At 39.3% G+C, this 16,733-nt stretch overlaps 2 protein-coding genes across 2 annotated transcripts; one reads left to right on the forward strand and one right to left on the reverse strand.

The window, feature by feature from the left end:
* Positions 1 to 1,278: 1,278 nt before the first annotated feature.
* tspan33a (tetraspanin 33a) lies at positions 1,279 to 9,619 on the reverse strand. The gene is made up of 8 exons (XM_074625019.1): positions 9,304 to 9,619; positions 7,138 to 7,195; positions 5,917 to 6,044; positions 5,452 to 5,526; positions 3,701 to 3,796; positions 3,464 to 3,592; positions 3,217 to 3,378; positions 1,279 to 3,121 (listed from the first exon to the last, which is right to left on the reverse strand). Exons 1-8 carry the CDS (start codon positions 9,403 to 9,405, stop codon positions 3,020 to 3,022), a joined length of 852 nt encoding a protein of 283 aa, XP_074481120.1. The 5' UTR covers positions 9,406 to 9,619; the 3' UTR covers positions 1,279 to 3,019.
* A 1,146-nt stretch (positions 9,620 to 10,765) lies between these two features.
* On the forward strand, positions 10,766 to 14,862 carry LOC141762120 (uncharacterized). Its single transcript, XM_074626040.1, has 8 exons — positions 10,766 to 10,891; positions 10,980 to 11,182; positions 11,753 to 11,863; positions 12,025 to 12,120; positions 12,277 to 12,387; positions 12,547 to 12,664; positions 12,853 to 13,056; positions 13,139 to 14,862. The coding sequence occupies exons 1-8, from the start codon at positions 10,873 to 10,875 to the stop codon at positions 14,152 to 14,154; spliced, it is 1,878 nt and encodes a 625-aa protein (XP_074482141.1). The 5' UTR covers positions 10,766 to 10,872; the 3' UTR covers positions 14,155 to 14,862.
* Positions 14,863 to 16,733: the final 1,871 nt, after the last annotated feature.

Here is a 16,733-nt window from a genome sequence, read left to right on the forward strand (position 1 = left end):
ATTTTATTATTATTGCCATTTTTTTCTCTTCCCTTGTTTTTGAATACTTTGTTTTTTAATTAACAGTTACTATCTGTAATTATATGTACATATTATTTTATTTATTATGGTTTAGATTGTTGTAGTCATTTTTCTTAGTAAGTAAACAATAAAAAGCATGATTAAAAAAACAGAAAAAACAAAAAAACCTTCTGAACAGAAAATATGAACATACATAAAACACAAATCTCAAACACAGTCACATTATTTTCTGCTGATTTAATTCCTAAAAGTTTATTTTAATGTTCTTGAATAAGCCAGAGTACCACTAAAAACAAACTGGTCCGATCTCCGCCACGGTGCTGTTGTTATCGCATTAATTGGATGGTGCACTTGTGGTATTTGCATGGCTGCAGATGCTTTGTTTCTCTCCTGGTGGTTCTGAGAGTAAAAACTGGGTTAACTCTGCTCCCTCCTCTATGTGTGTGTGTGTGTGTGTGTGTGTGTGTGTGTGTGTGTGTGTGTCTGTGTGTCTGGGCCTCCTTGAAACCCACAGCAACATGGCCGCCTGAGTGAGTCAGGCAAAAACCAGGGACCACACACAGAGTGCAGGAGCCCAGGCCAACACACACTCTCACTCTCTCTCTCTCACACACACACACACACACACACACACACACACACACACACACACACACACACACACACACACACACACACACACACACACACACACACACACACACACACACACACACACTAAAACACAACACTAAACTGCCATACACTGCTGTTACAACTGTCACTTTTTCATTATACTCAGCTGTTTTAACTTAATTATAACATGTCACACCTCTCAGATTGGTGATACAGCAGATTTAGTTATGTGCTAAAGGGGAAATAACACAGTAAGGGGGAGTTAGTTACCGCGGCTTTAAACTAACATAGAAATGTCATGTTTAGATTGCGGACTTGCGTCAAACATGCAGGACTGTTTTTGCTCTCCCAAAGATTACAGGCGTCAGGTTTCAGGCTGGGAATGCCTCGCAACTCAGGTTTTCATTTGCCGGGCAGAGAAAACGTGGGTGGAGATGATGAAAGGTCGCGTTGGTTTATGCGTCTTCACAGTTACATTAGACCTTTTGCCAGAGATTCAGCTCTTTATTTGAAAGAACCCTGGAATATTTTCCTCAAATTATGTGATAAAAAGAGATTAAATACTGAACTTTACAGCTGCACTAAACATTTATGACCGCACTGAACCAAAATCCTAACAAAAACATATATATGAAGCTGAACTTTCTTCTGCTGTCAGAGCAAATCAAGCTTTAATTGGTACTGTATGGAGACAACAAGAGAGGGGGAGATTATTTTTTGGTGTTTTAGTTCCAAGTTTTTTTCTTTCCACAGTCAGAGAACCTCAACCAAAATACAAACTTGGCCTGTTCTAGTGACCACATCAACAAAACAACGTTGCAGCACCTCAAGCATTCACACAACGGTTTTCTTTAGTGGGAAACTGGGAATTCCCCACTGATTAGTTGAACATTATTACAAAAGAAAAAATGAAAAAGGCAAGAGGTGAGAACAGGATATCAGCCACATACAGAATATAAACTTTGTACAGAGCCTCTACGGTTTGGGCAAACATTTACTTATAAAGGCAGCATATTGAGACAAAACCCAGCGGCTCTGCAGCCACGCAGGCTATCAGCGGGCTAAAATGTGAGGAGGAAATGACATCATGTGCAGTGTCAGGTCCCTGGAGGACAACCAAGTAGCCTAACATGGCCTTTTTCATTATGGGAAGTCAGACCATGGGCGCAAACATACAAACCATTATGTAAAAAGGCTTATTATACTGCTATACTATTCCTTTTTTTCTATCAGCGGTACAAGGCCCAGAGGTAAATACTTTTTTAAAGAGGACCTATTATGCCTTTGTGCTTTTTTCCCTTTCCTTTAGTGTGTTATATAGTTTTTCGTATATGTAAAAAGGTCTACAAAGTTACAAAGACCAAAGTCTACACCAAAGGGTGTTACTCTCCCCCACAGAAACACTGCTCCTGAACTGTCTGAAACGCCTCGCTTGAAGTCCCGTCTTTTCTTCCGTAACGTGGTGATGTCACCAAGTAACACATTTGCATAATACCTGCCTAAGCGGCTAGTTTGGCACGCCATCACACAAAGCTAGTTAGAGCGGAGCTGGAGAGGAGTCCGGTTCGGTTGACCAATCACAACAGAGTGGGCCAGCTGACCAATCAGAGCAGACTGGGCTGGTATGAACATTAAAGCATTTAAACATGTTCTAGTAGAAAAACAAAATACAAGTATGCACCTGAAAATGAGCATAGTCCTCTTAACACATAGAATTGTAAAAGTATACAAAACTACACAACAACCAGTATTTGTTCATTTCTCATGCTTTATCTTCCAGACTGTAAGTACCTTTCTATTTGATGCATGTATTTCAACTACAAAAACGTGCAAATTTCAGGTACACATTGCTAATACTTGGAGCATGTATAAGATATACTGTCTGACATTTTTTAATTTCTTTAAAAAAATCTACAAAATCAATATATGTTAAAAAAAAAACTGCAATTCCCTTTTTCAGTTTCTTAACATTTGCAGGATCATTGATACAGTTGATAAAAACACATAGATATGCATAAACTCTGGCTCCAATTTGGTGTCTTTGACAAAAAAATGACTTGTAACAGATTATACTGATTGCAGTTGTCAGTCAATATGACCCTGACCACCTAATAACCCTCCCTGCCTCTACTACTGTATAAAGTTTGGTAAATTCAAGCACCGTTTATGTCCAGTAGGTGGCGACAGAGTCCTGTTTCTCCATCTGGTTCCTTTGTGTGTACTGACCTCCACTTCGGCTGGACGTTAGTCTTGTGTTTTTAATGATACTGAATGCTCAATCCAGGCAGATGTGACAGATGTTTTTCAGGCATTTGTGGTCCCCCCCCTCCCCCCATCTTCTGGTGTCACTGTGTCATCAGAATCCGGTCTGATCCGGCCTCTGTCATCTCCACGGGTCGGAGCGGTGCTTCTGGTTGTAGTTCTGGAGCTCGATCTGATCTTTGATCTGGTTGATCAAAATCTGAGACAAGAGGATGCCGACCAGCTGCAAGAGAGAGAAAACACAGACAGAATGGCTCACCAGCTGGTTCGTCTCTACTCTTTAGAGGCTTGGTATGTGTGCCGTGCACCATATCCTACCTGTGGTATGGCCAGTCCCAGGGCGATGCCTCCCAGTAGGAACAGGTTACTGTGGATCCAGTTCACCAGCTTGTCTATGCAGCCGTTGGTGTGGATGTGATTTCCTGCTTCACTGTACTCGAAAGCCTGCATGCCCTTGCCACACATGGTGTTGATAACGTCCTGCTCGGGTACACAAAGACAAACACATAAATGAGACATTCACAACACTAAAAGTAATCAGGAGAGTCTTGTTAAGAAGGTTGACCTCGTCTTTGGATATGACACAGCAGGAGAAGGGGACCGAGCAGCGCTCTGTGCTGGGGTTGTCCGGCTTGCAGTCGAAGTACATGTTCTTCGACCAGTCAGTGTACGTCACACCACCGCAGCAGCCAAACTGAGGATTTGAGAGCAGAAGACATGTTAGTTATCTGTGTATTGCTCTGGTATTTATAATGACAAAATGACGATGACAGCCAGTATGTATTTGGACTAAAATCCTTACCTCTTTCTGACCATAGTCAATGAGGTTTTGCAGATCAATGTCATCTCTGTAGTGGACGATGGCATTATTGATCATCACAGTCACTCTATCCCGAGCCTTGGCAGAGTGTGAAAAAATTAGTCAGAGTATGTAAGAAAAATAATACATGAATAACACAGTTAATAACTCAAAACTACATTAAGTCAGTTTCCTTTGGGACATTCATAATGGACTGGGCTTCTTCTTGTAGGTTAAAGTGGCTGCAGGAATCTGGTGTGTGAATTTAATTTACTAATTTATTTATTTTTATTTGTTTATTATTATTATTATTATTATTATTATTATTATTTTATTTGAATTTATTATACATATATTTATATTTTATATTTCTTATTTTATTATTATTATTACTACTACCATTTTTTCTCTTCCCTTGTTTTTGAATACTTTGTTTTTTAATTAACAGTTACTATCTGTAATTAAATGTACATATTACTTTATTTATTATGGTTTAGAGGAATATCTAAGATCCAAGACTTTTTCTATGCACACAAAAAGCTTCTTTCTCACCAATTTTGGTCACAAATTTGTTCAAATCCATGTTAGTTAGTGAGCCAAGATAATCCATCCAGGTGACACGATGCTGATTAAACAGCAGGATTATTACACAGGTGTGTCTTGGGCTGATCACGATAAAAGGCCGCTCTAAAATGTGCAGTTTTATCTTGAAAAAAAAAAGACTTATTAGATTTATTAGGCACTCTGAACTATGGATTTCACACTACAGATATGCATTTCTTGGATTCACGAAGAGAACACTTCTCCAAAGCGCCAGACGCCATCAGAGAGGTGACCGTTTGCCAACTCAAGTCAGTTACAACGACAGACTTCAGTCAGATCAAGACCCTGCTGAGGACTACGAGCACACAGATGAGCTTCCCTGAGATGTTTTCTGACGGTTTGTGCAGAATTGTTTTGTTTGTGACAACCAAACTGTTGCATCAGCTGTGCAGGTGGCTGGCTTCAGACCATCTTGCAAGTGAAGACACCGAATGTGGAGGTCCTGGGCCAACATGGTTACACGTGGTTTGCGGTTATAAGGCCGGTTGGATGTACTACTAAAATTATCAGAAACGACATTGGAGACAGCTTATAGTAGTGAAATGAACATTCAGTTCACGGGCAACATTCCTGCAGTCCGGATGCCAATGGCCTTTTATTGTGACTCAGCTCAAGGCACACCTGTGTAGCCTAATAATGACCCAGTTTAATCAGCATCTTGATATGCCACACCTGGCAGGTAGATGGGTTATCTTGGCAAAAGAGAAGTGCTCACTAACACAGATTTTTAACAAATTTGTGAGCCAAAATTGGAGAGATATAAGCCTTTTGTGTGCATAGAAAAGGATCTTTTATTTCAACTTATGACAAATGGGGAATGAAGACAAACGTGTTGAGTTTATATTTTTTGTTCAGTGTAGCAGCAGTTTGATAACAAATATGATAATCCCAAGAAACCAGTCTTTCTAATGGCTGTATAACACCAGAAATGCAAATCTAACAACCCGATCTGTGAGCAAACTGCTGTTCAATTCATGAGTTTATTCAAATGTTGCAGCAGTTACAGACAAAGCCCAGGAGAGGGCATTGTTTCACCAATCTTCACGATCAGGAAAAGACAAATAAAGCAAAGCCTATACCCCAAGAAAGAGCCTACGAACAAACAAAGACAAAAGGTGCATCAGTATTATTGTGTATTATCGTTTCATTACCTTATCAGAGAAGACGAAGCCCAGGATCCCGGCAGTCAGCTGGAGCAGGAAGATCACTGTCAGACAGATACAGAACTGTGAGGAGGAAAGAGAGAGAGGGATGTTTATTACAACACTGTCAAATTAATCTGTTTTGAGTTAATTCATTTGGGGACAGATTCCAGGAGATCCACGCAAACTCAGCTGTTACTTGTTACCTCCGTTTACTTGGAGAAAACATGTGGAAAAAGCAAGAATCCTAACAGCGAGAGCTTATGATAGAAAGATATTGATTGATTGAAATTTCAAAATAAAATGATTGTTTCAACTTGTAGTGAGTCATTTTGTAGCTCATGTTGACTGAGCTTGAATCTGAACACTATTACCTTCACAGCATGTCATGCAGCATGCCTCTCTCTGTTACACTGTAAAACAAAAAAATCATCTACAGTATGTAGACTACATAAAGCCTGGCAGACGACTTACTGTCTGCAGAAGGCAGATGTTTTCTCGCAAGGAGCCCACGCAGCCACAGAAGGTGATGATGAACATGAGGACCCCCACGACCATCAGCATTATAGCAGGGTCCACTGACAGAGCCGCCAGAGCCGCCTCTGAAAAGACAGAAGAAGAAGAAAATAGGGGTTTCAAAGAGTGATGTGAGAGAGCAATGACAGAATTATTCCTCTCAAACAGTAACAGGAAACATTTATGGAAGTGTGCTTTTGAGTTTATTTTTAATTTGCTTATTTGTTTATTTGTTTTGCACAATTTAAGACTATACAACATAACAAAAATGAATAATATAAAGTGCAGGAAGAGGCAAAAAAACCCAATCTGAAGCCTCCACCTAGAGACAAGATTAATATAAAGAAATAATATGACTACATAATAGTGATAACAAACAATTAGGACAAGATATATATATAATAACAACAATAACAATACAGTAAATATATCAAAAAAGATAAGTGTGTGTGTGTCCATGATGCGTGGAAGTGTACGGTTAGTGTTTGTGAGGAGGATATTGATTTAAATATCTATAAAGACTTCTGGGAAATCATAACCAAACAACATTGTGAGTGGGAAAAAATAAAAAACATAAAAACAGATACATGGACAACATGGGGGAAAGCAATTACAAAACAGTAATTAAATTAAATGACCCTTTAAGCGACTTTTGAAACATTTGTCAGATGAACAGTTTATTGATAGATGTGAAAAGCTACTCCTTAATTTGGTTCCCCTACATCTTATCAAAAATTGACCTCTACTAGTGAGGAATTTGGGAGGATGAAGATCTAGAGATTGACGGGTTGAGTAAGAATGGACCTGAGATTTTGAACTGCTCAGGAATATTCCCACCAGAAAGTATCTTATAAATAAAAACACATATTGGAGAAATACTGACATCATAAATAGTAAGAATCTGAAGTTTCTTAAATAGAGGAGCAGAGGAGATGTGTGACTCTGATCGAGTTGCAATCCTCGTGTCTTTTTCTAGCTTTGGCAGTATTCTTGTTAGAAATACATTTATTTTCCTTTGGTGCATTCAATTCCCTTTATAAAACATTGAACTACACAGATTTGGATGCTGTGTTGTTTAGTGAAAGCAGTGAAAACACTGTCCTGACACTCAATACTCCCACTGTCTCCCACTAAACCTGAGGAAAAAGCAGTGTGCTCTATCACTGAAGGATCATTTACCTGCATGTTTCATCATGCGGGCGTATACACCGATGGCCACCATCACCAGGGAGATTATCTGAGGAGAAAAAAAAGATGTATTTATACTTGTTGAATTATTATACATGGGGTATAATAAGGAGAAACCACACAAACAGCCCAGGAGGGGTGAAGAACCATCTCTATGTTGATACTTGTCCAGGGAGTGGCACCACTCACCAGGTATACAGTTTATGAGTCATAGACAAGATAGAATCAAAGCTACTTTTTAAGATGCTTTTTTTTTAGCCTCAAGTGAATTAACTACAGGACATTTTCATTAGAAATGCAGATAAGGCCACTCTGACATCCACTCTGCTTCCATTTGACTGAATTGACCTGGCAGCGATCTGTACCTTTCCCTAAATAAAATAAAGAGCCTTTCAGTCAGCGCTCCGCTCTCAGTCTCAATAGAATAAAGGGAGAAACACTCTTCCCTCTCTGAATGAAATGGATCCAGTTACCACAGACACTGCACCTTCCTGGGGTTGGAGGGCAGCGCTACATTGGTCTGCCAGTGTTGTAAAGGGTTAGTTTTACAGATAAACCTGAAGCAAACAGGTTGTTTTTTTGCAATAATGTATGTTGTATAAGTCTAATGAAATGTCACCGTTTTGTGAAATGTGATGCTCAAACTAAGTGGTCACTAAATCCCATTCTTGCACTCACTGGTTACATAACTGATTCACTTACTTGGTTAATCGTCATTGTACTAACTCACAAAACAGCTTATTACCAGGATTATAACATACTACATAAACACACTCCATCATGACATTTCCAGATTAGAAAAGAACCACAGTTAGATGTGGTGTTTCCTACACGAAAGTCCATTATAGCCAGAGGCAACAGAAATGACAACAACACATTCCACGTCGAAGAGCTTTCAAGTTTTTACAAAGCCTTGTCCTGTTAGTACAAGATGACACACTCGTACAGGTCTATGTAAAAAGACACTGCTGAAAATGTAAAAGGAAATGGATAATTTAATTTTTCTACAGATATTAGCATGTAAAGAAGCACTCCTGAAAACATCAAACTCCTTGTCTGTTCATGTTCTTGATAGATTTTAATAAAAACTTATTTTAGTTCTCTTTTTATAGTCATTTACAGCATTTTTAGCTCGACCAGCAACAAGAATGTGTCCTCACACTCCACTAAATCCCAACAAGTTTTAATCTGCAACAATAGATCTGCTTTAAAAAATGTTGTAAGACACAAATCTCCTTACGTTACAGTCCCTGAGCACCTGACCCTGAATGAAACACACTCATATGAACTTTGGTTTGTTTACAACCCCACTGCTGAGCTTTGCTTTTAACTTCAACTGACTTCTTTACTTTTAAAGGATCAAGTCATATAATTATTAACATGTTATTGTGGGAGACAAAATGCCCTTGTCAGACAAATGTATAGCCAATGATGTAATCAATGCAATCGGAAAATACAACATGTCACTTAGTGTGAAACCTGCTAACCAGAAAGCAGGTTTTCCAACAGTCAACCAGAAGTGGCGACCCACTTGTGTTCCATCAGCATATGAATCAATGAAGTGTTTCTTGGCAACTGAGTATGTCATGAAAGGAAGTGAAACTAGTCTGACATGAAACCACAACAGTTTCCACTGAGTGGAAGTGTTAAACAGTGTTATTGAGATTGAGATGACAACAACATGTTTGGGGTCAAACAAGTTCTGAGTTCAAAAAACACCATCAAACAGAAATCTAATGCTGCATTCCTGATTTAAAGTAAGAATAAACTTTAGTGTCTGACCAGTGACTGAGCAGCAAACACCTGGTGTGTGTGCTTGTGTCAGCTATGTGTGTTATTAACTTCCCTTCTCTTTCCTGAACACTGTTTCACTTTAACCCAACGTTAATGAACAACTAAAGCAGTGGATGCTCCAACACTTGTAGGGTTTAATAAAAGTAGGAAACACAGGTGGTCTGACATAGTTTTATAGTAGCCTATAGAAATGTCTTTTAACTGAAAGAAATACTTTTAAATAGTTTAAAAGTTAAGCTCCCAGAGCAGCAAATCTGGTTTGCCACCAAGAAACATAATGATTAACCTGCGCACAGAGAAGAGTAAATAAAGGTTATACCACTGTTACCCACTGTGTGTTTAATAGAATCAAAAAACACTCACCCAGAATATAAAATTAAACAAGAACAGGAGGTATTTCACAATCGGGCTGACAAAGGAGTAGTCCTCGTTAGATCCAGGTGCGCCTCTGCGTCTTCCTCCCATGGTGACAGCTTATCCAAACGTCTTATCCAAGTTTACGCACAAATATGAAAAAAAACCCAAGTTTCCGTGAGTAAAACTAAAGACTCGACAGCATGATGATGATGACGAGCTGCTGGTTTCCTCCTAATACGTGATGAGACACGCTCAGTTCCAGTGAGTAGCTGCGAGCTGTCTGGCCACCACTGACTGACTGACTGACTGGGCGGGTAGAAACTGGGTGTGTTTCCTTTACCAGTGATCATATGAACCTGCAGTAGCAGGAGCTACTGAATTAAAAAAAAAAAGTTCTATGATTGACCCCATAGATATTAAGCAAAACCAGGAACAGTTTGTTACTTCATGTGTATAATTAAATGAAAAATTTGAGTATTTTTACAAACTATTATTTAGATGTATGTTATGACAGAATACTTGCATTTATTTTTTTTCTGTTGGTACTTTTGCTTTCATTTACTATGTTCTTTTGCCATTAAAGTGTAATACTAAAACTTGTATTTACTTCAAGCTGGATGGTTGTACTTCAATGTTTCTATTCAAAGTAATATGAATTTTGTGGAACTAATGAAAAGTTTATTATTTTCAGTCATTTATATTCTAATGGTTTAAAACAGATTACTTACATGATGACATGAGTCAAATATTTCTAGTTTATTTCATATAGGGATATTAATTTTTAAAACATTATAGGGCCTAAAGTCTTTTGCACAGGTGTTACTAATAACATTAACTGGTTGGTTCCAGCAAGCTATGAGAGTGTGACAGTGAGCCAGCATGCACAATACCAGCACCCTGAAACTGAAGCAGCTAAATGGAAATCATAAATAAAAATAAAAAAGCAAAGGTCTGAATAAAAATAATTCAGACCTTTGCTTTTCCTACTGTGACATGCCAAAATGTCCTCCATTAAAAGGGCCTATTGCACATACAGAAACTGTGGCTCCTGGAATTGTAATTCTACAATATAGTCTTCGTGGTTGTATATAACATAAGATTAGATACCAAATTACAATAGTTATTTTATTAAAAACTCCCCCCAAAGCTTGTACCTGTTCAAATTAATAAACCAAGATCCAGAAACCACAGAAAGAGTGACAAATGTGCGCCATCTACTGACAGAAAGTGCTATTTCCCAGTATGCACACACAACCACCTGTATATATTATGTGACATATGGATAATCTTCCTCCTGTCCTTTTTTTAAAAAAAAGTATATTTTCACTTATGTCTGCGTCACATCGACATCTTTCGCTTTGAATAAAATATAATTGACAAAAAAAAAAGAAAGTTTTGAAAGCAAAAAAAAAAGGAGAATATAATTTAACTTTTATTTTGAAGGAACGCGCACACGACGTCACTTTTCACAACATCCGTTTAACTCGGAAGTTATGAGTGTATGTCGCTGCTCTGCCAGATGAATGTAAAGAAATGGTGTTTTATTCTTTGTTTAGACGTTTTTAAACTAAAGAAATGGCGTGGAAAAGCAAAGGTTTGGATAATTATTCATCTAGTCATCTGCTAGTATAGTTAGCCAGACATTAATACAGCTACTAACACAGTTAAATGTCCTCTTGCAGGTTGTCCTCTCCCTCCAGCCTCCTTCCATCTGCTGGTCCCTCCAGTGAGACTGATGTCTGCCTTCGTGTGGCAGGTGGTGCAGCAGCACAGTGTGATGCAGTATGACAAGCTGGTGGACTTCATCAGTCTGGCGACAGAGATAGTCCCAGAGCTGCTGAGTCCCAGTCAGACAGCTCAGCTCATCCTGGGCCTCAGAGTAAGGGTGAGGAACTACTCTACTGTGATCCTTCTTCACATTCATTACACCTGAATGTGCCAAGGTGGTGCTGTCATTGCCCTTCACTGTACCTGTTTCCCCTCAGTGGCTTCACAAGGGACACATTTGAAATTCTTTTAGTGGAGGAAAATCATGACAAACACCATTTATGACTTTGTTTTTGTAGTTTTATGTTAGTATGTGTCTTATTATTGGAGCTGTACACTTCAAGGACCTTGAGGAGGGCAGGAAAAATCAGCACTATCTGTTTATATCATGTTTATTTTTGTTTATAGCTTATATTGTATATTGGTAGAATTTAAAAAAATGTTTTATTCTTATTTTATTCTAACGTTTTTATCTATTCTTTGTTATTAAACTGCTTATTTGCACCAACAAAACCAAAGCAAATTCCTAGTGTATACCTCTTACACCGGGCAATAAATACAATTCTGATTCTGATACATGGACATTTCAACATACTGATGCCCTCTCTATTAAATAGAAATCAGTCTTTTCCCTGCCGTTGTCATTTCACCTGGAGTTACTTGTCTCCCACCTTTTGCCTTGTTGCAGCTAGTTCTGGAGCTGTGTCGTGGTGACGGCGTCGCCAACCTGCAGACCATCCAGAACCACCTGGATAAAATCCACGCCTGCAGCGCCGAACTGAGCTCCACTGATCAGATGGTGAGTTTTTTAAAAGAAAATTCAGAGCTGTTCCATACACACAAAAAACATGGAGAGCACACATACGTTTAGAAATCTTCTCATCGTTCTCAGCTCCAAAATTCATTATCTGCAATGCCATTATTGTTGAAACATTTTTCTTGTTCTCCACTTCTTGACAGGCCAGCAGTGAAATACTGAAGACCTCTTACACCAACTTTGCCAGCCTGGTTCAAAACCTTTTGAATATTCCTTTTGAAAAGGAGTTCTTCTTCCAAGTGAGTCTCTCTGTGATAAATACATATCTCTTAAAGATCAAAGGGATGTTCATCAGCGTTTTAAGGACATTTATGAGCTATTCTTTAGTCACAGTGGCATAAAATCCAGAGATTCACCAACCTTTTACAGCACTCATGTGTTGGCTGTTTCTGAAGGAGGTTTTTCCTGCAAACTACGGCTCTAACTACGACCAAAGACTGCAGCAGCTGGTGTCTGAGTTCCTGTCCAGGCTGGAGCAGCTGCTGCCCGTACCAGACCTGCAACAGGTACTCTTGTTTTTCGGTGTGTACATTTTGAGCCACTACATCAAACGTCTCTAGATTTTTTTTCTTTTTGTGATTTTGCTTTGAGGTCTGCAAGTATACAGTATGATTGTTGTTTCACTTGCCGACCTGCATCTCTGTGGTCTTCTCTCTGTGTCTCAGACAGCAGCGTGGCTCCCTGAAACATCTGTGTCTGAAGAATTTGGACTGCATCTGTCTGAACCCTTTTCCCTGAAGAGTCTGCTGCTTCATCACAGACAGCTGGGGACTCTCAGCACTGGTAAGTTGAACAGAAAAGACAAGAGGAACAGAGCTTTGTTTGTAGTTTAAGGTTCGAAAAGGCTGTTTTTTCTTGTTTGTTTCCTTCCTTGCTTTCTTGTTTTTGTTCTTTGACGAAAAATGCAACCTCTAGGAATTTACTTTCGTGACTCTTATGTGTAAAATGTTAAATGCCTTCCTCTACTGCAGCTCCTTCCAGCAGCGAGGATGACATCCTTTTGTCCACTCTGGCGCTCCCTGCTCAAACTGGAGTAGTGAGGTTCATTGAGCCTTACAGTGAGGACGATGATGATGACATTGAGGAAGAGACCCCGGCATTGGAAGATTTAGAAGAAGACTCGAGTCAAAGCTCAGATATCACTGCAGATGACTCGTTGCCAAAAAGAGAATCAGGTTTGACAGAACCAGTTGTAGTAGCAGAGCAGAAATGGTCCAAAATCGTATTTTACTAACTTGCCGTTTTTCATGCTTTCAGGTCCTCTGTCGCGTTTGTTCATCTGCCCTCAGTGTTCATTCGCTCACCGCGTAAAGAGGAAGGTAAAGGAGCACATCCAGAGTGAGCACCACGTAAGAGTTCCCACTCAGAAAAAAATATTTGTGAGGAAAGCCAGAGCAAAGGCTCAGCAGGAAAGTAAAGACTTGAACAGTGAAAAGAAGAAAGTAGACGGCAACTCTGAGAAAAAGAGGAAACACAAACAAAAAGGCAGCGGTGTTAAGCAGAAGAAGGACAACTTGGAAAACAAGGACGGACATAGACTGAAGGAGCCCACGGGGGAAGACAAAAGGTTCCTGAGCACGCGACCCGTCAACAAAAACTTCACAGAGGACGAAACCAAATGCCTGATGTGCGAAAAGGTTTTTGAACTTCCAAATCAGCTGAAGACTCACATGAAGCTCCACAGCTTCCCTTACTGCTGCATCCAGTGCGAGAAGGGATTCGCCAGCGCGTCGGGTTACTATCAGCACCAGAGGCTCCACAAGAGGGGACGGATATTCGTCTGCGGCCAGTGTAACAAGGGATTCCTGTGCAACTATTCGCTCAAGCAGCACGAACGCCTGCACGAAGGCCCCGCCAACCTGTGCACCATCTGCGGGAAAAACTTCAGCAAAGCGGGAATTACGAGACACATGCAGATGCACAAAGGGGAGAAGAATTACTTGTGCACGTTGTGCGGGAAGTCGTTTTTGTCCTCCGGGGAGCTGCTGCTGCACACTCGGTCCCACACGGGCGAGATGCCGTACACCTGCACGCACTGCGGGAAGGGCTTCTCCAGCAGGAGTCACCTGAGCGTCCACACGCGCTCTCACACGGGGGAGCGTCCGTACCTGTGCTCGCAGTGTCCGAAGCGCTTCCTCACGCTGAACTGCCTGAAGAGACACACGCTCAGCCACAACGGGGTGAAACCGTTCAAGTGTCCGAACTGTGAGAAAGAGTTCTCCCAGCAGGGGAATCTGAAAAGACACTTGGCGACTCACAAACCTGACACGTAGTTTATTTATTAAGACACGTTGTTAGAAAGCAGAATGTAGCCATAAATAATACCCTACCTAAACATTCATGTTCATAAAACACTTCACAGTTGTTTATTGTGTAATCAGTTACAACATTTTAGCAGCAGTACTGATGTCATTGTTTTGTTTTAGGCTCCTACTTTGTGTCACCTTTTTGCTTTTTCTCCAAATTCTGCACCACTAACTTCGCCTGAGAATCACAAGTCATATTAAATTGCAGTGGTGGAATGTAACTAAGTACTGTACTTAAGTACAACTTAGAGGTACTTGTTGTACTTTACCTGAGTATTTCCATTTTCTGCTACTTTCTACTTCTACTCCACTACATCTCAGAGGGAAATATTGTACCGTTTACCCCACTACTTATTTTAAAAGCTTTACTTACTTTTGCAAATTTAGATTAGTGATACAAAATATAAGTACACTAATAGGTTATAATATTATTATAATTTAAGCTAACCCAGCAGTATATAATGTAGTTAAATGAGCTCCACCTTAACATTAAAGTGATGAACACATGAATGCATCAGTATCCTGCATAGTGAGTACTTGTACTTTTTTAATGCTAATATTTTTGTTACTTAAGTAACAAAATGCAGGACTTTTACTTGTAACTGTACTTGTATTTTTATTCTGTATTATTGCTACTTTTACTCAAGTAAAAGATCTGAATACTTCTTCCACCACTGGGTACTTGTACTTTACTTGAGTATTTCCATTTTATGTTACTTTATACTTTCACTCCACTACATTTTGGAGGCAAATTTTGTACTTTTTACTCCATAACATCTATTTGACAGCTTTAGTTACTTTGCAGATTTAGATAATACAAAATATAAATCAATACATGATATACTGTATTTCCACTGTAGTATTGATACTTTTACTGAAGTAAAAGATCTGAATACTTCTTCCACCACTGTTAAATATTGAGCAAAATAAGTGTTAATACTCTCACACACATTAATTTGTACATCAGAAAAGCTGTGATGGTGAACAAGACAATTAACTTGATGTTCGATGTATGTTTCAGTCTTTAAATCCTGTGTGGATCACAGTTATCTGGAAAATATACATGTAATGGCAGGTTAAAGTACCTTGACAGTCGAGTATCAGCACTGGTCTACCCAGATACAGTGTGATGAAAAAGACCTGAAATACAAAGCGTGAAAGGGAAGTGAAAAACACAGCTGTAGGAAATGCAATTTATTTGCAATTTTTTAATAACATCATTCCTCAGATAAAAATGCAATGTTACAGGAATATACATCAGATATTAATTTAAAACTTGCTTTCAAGGGACCATACAGTCTAAATATACTTTTTCCTTTTTTTATTTACTGGTAGCGTGCGTTATAAGCAAGACAGACTCTGTCACCAATGACAGACTGACAAGTTACAGATACAAACTGTACATTACTTATTTACAAATCAACTTTTTGTTTGGTTTTTTCGTTTCACTTTTTATTGAAAATAGGAGTAGAAAAAGTGATTGAATTAATATTCTGATTTATTTCATTTGTATTCTTTCCCTTTCTAAAATGTAAAATGAAGTGAATGAACAAACAAAACAAAAAAACGCTCCGTTAGAAAAAAGAAAGAGAGGAAGAAGAAGAAGAAGAAAAAAAGTGTCAACTTGTGAGACCATGCAGTCGTCACCGAGGAGACAAATGGTAACCGAGGAAACCAAATGATGTTGGGCCGGTGTCACTTAGCAACCTCAGAACCAATGAAATCCCTCGCAGTCGAGGGGGGGAGTGGCTTATGTTAAAGAACAGTTACAAAATGACCACCTGCCTCCAAAGCTACCGCAAGTACAATAACACACTCTAGTTAATTTTTTTGACCATAAATAGTGCTGTTATTAAATACTACATTTAACAGTAGCGTCACTACTAATATTACAACAAATTGGTCTCCGTGTGAACGCCTCGCTCCGTACAAAATAATAACAACAGACTTTTCTCTCTGACAGAAAACGACAAAAACAAACAAACAGCTCAATCCTGTCAAAAGGCCCTTTAACACTTTGCATGAGTAGTGGACTAAGACTCATAAGACACTACTGACCAGTGGAGAACACAGCCACATAGCCATGGCATTTACCCAGTAAATAAGGGACAGAAAAGCCTTCGTTCAAACACTGCTGTATGTGGATCATCAGGCTGGCTTAAAGGCCACGCTGCTGCCTGGGTTCAAAACAATTTAGTTAACGCCTGCATGCTGTTAAAGAGGCGGAGAAAACACTGATACATGACGCTGCTCTCAGATGGGGCCAACTCATTCATTAAAGCTGCATTTACACACACAGCCATACAAGACCTTTCTAACTCTTTGTGGTCAAGTGTGACAAAACTACTTGGAATCAAAGTTTGTAGAGATGCTGTGTGTCGGCAAAGAGTTAAAATCAGATGTTTTTTATGTCTGTGTTGGTCAAAACTGAGATTTCCTTCCATTAAGGGCTGCTGAAAATATCCAAACATAAACCAGTAGTCTTAATACTTAATGTGGGCTTTCCAGATACGAGCATCACTGCGTCCTACATTCAATCTCAGATA

This window comes from Sebastes fasciatus, chromosome 23, assembly GCF_043250625.1.
Source record: "Sebastes fasciatus isolate fSebFas1 chromosome 23, fSebFas1.pri, whole genome shotgun sequence".
Taxonomy (NCBI): Eukaryota; Metazoa; Chordata; class Actinopteri; order Perciformes; family Sebastidae; genus Sebastes; species Sebastes fasciatus.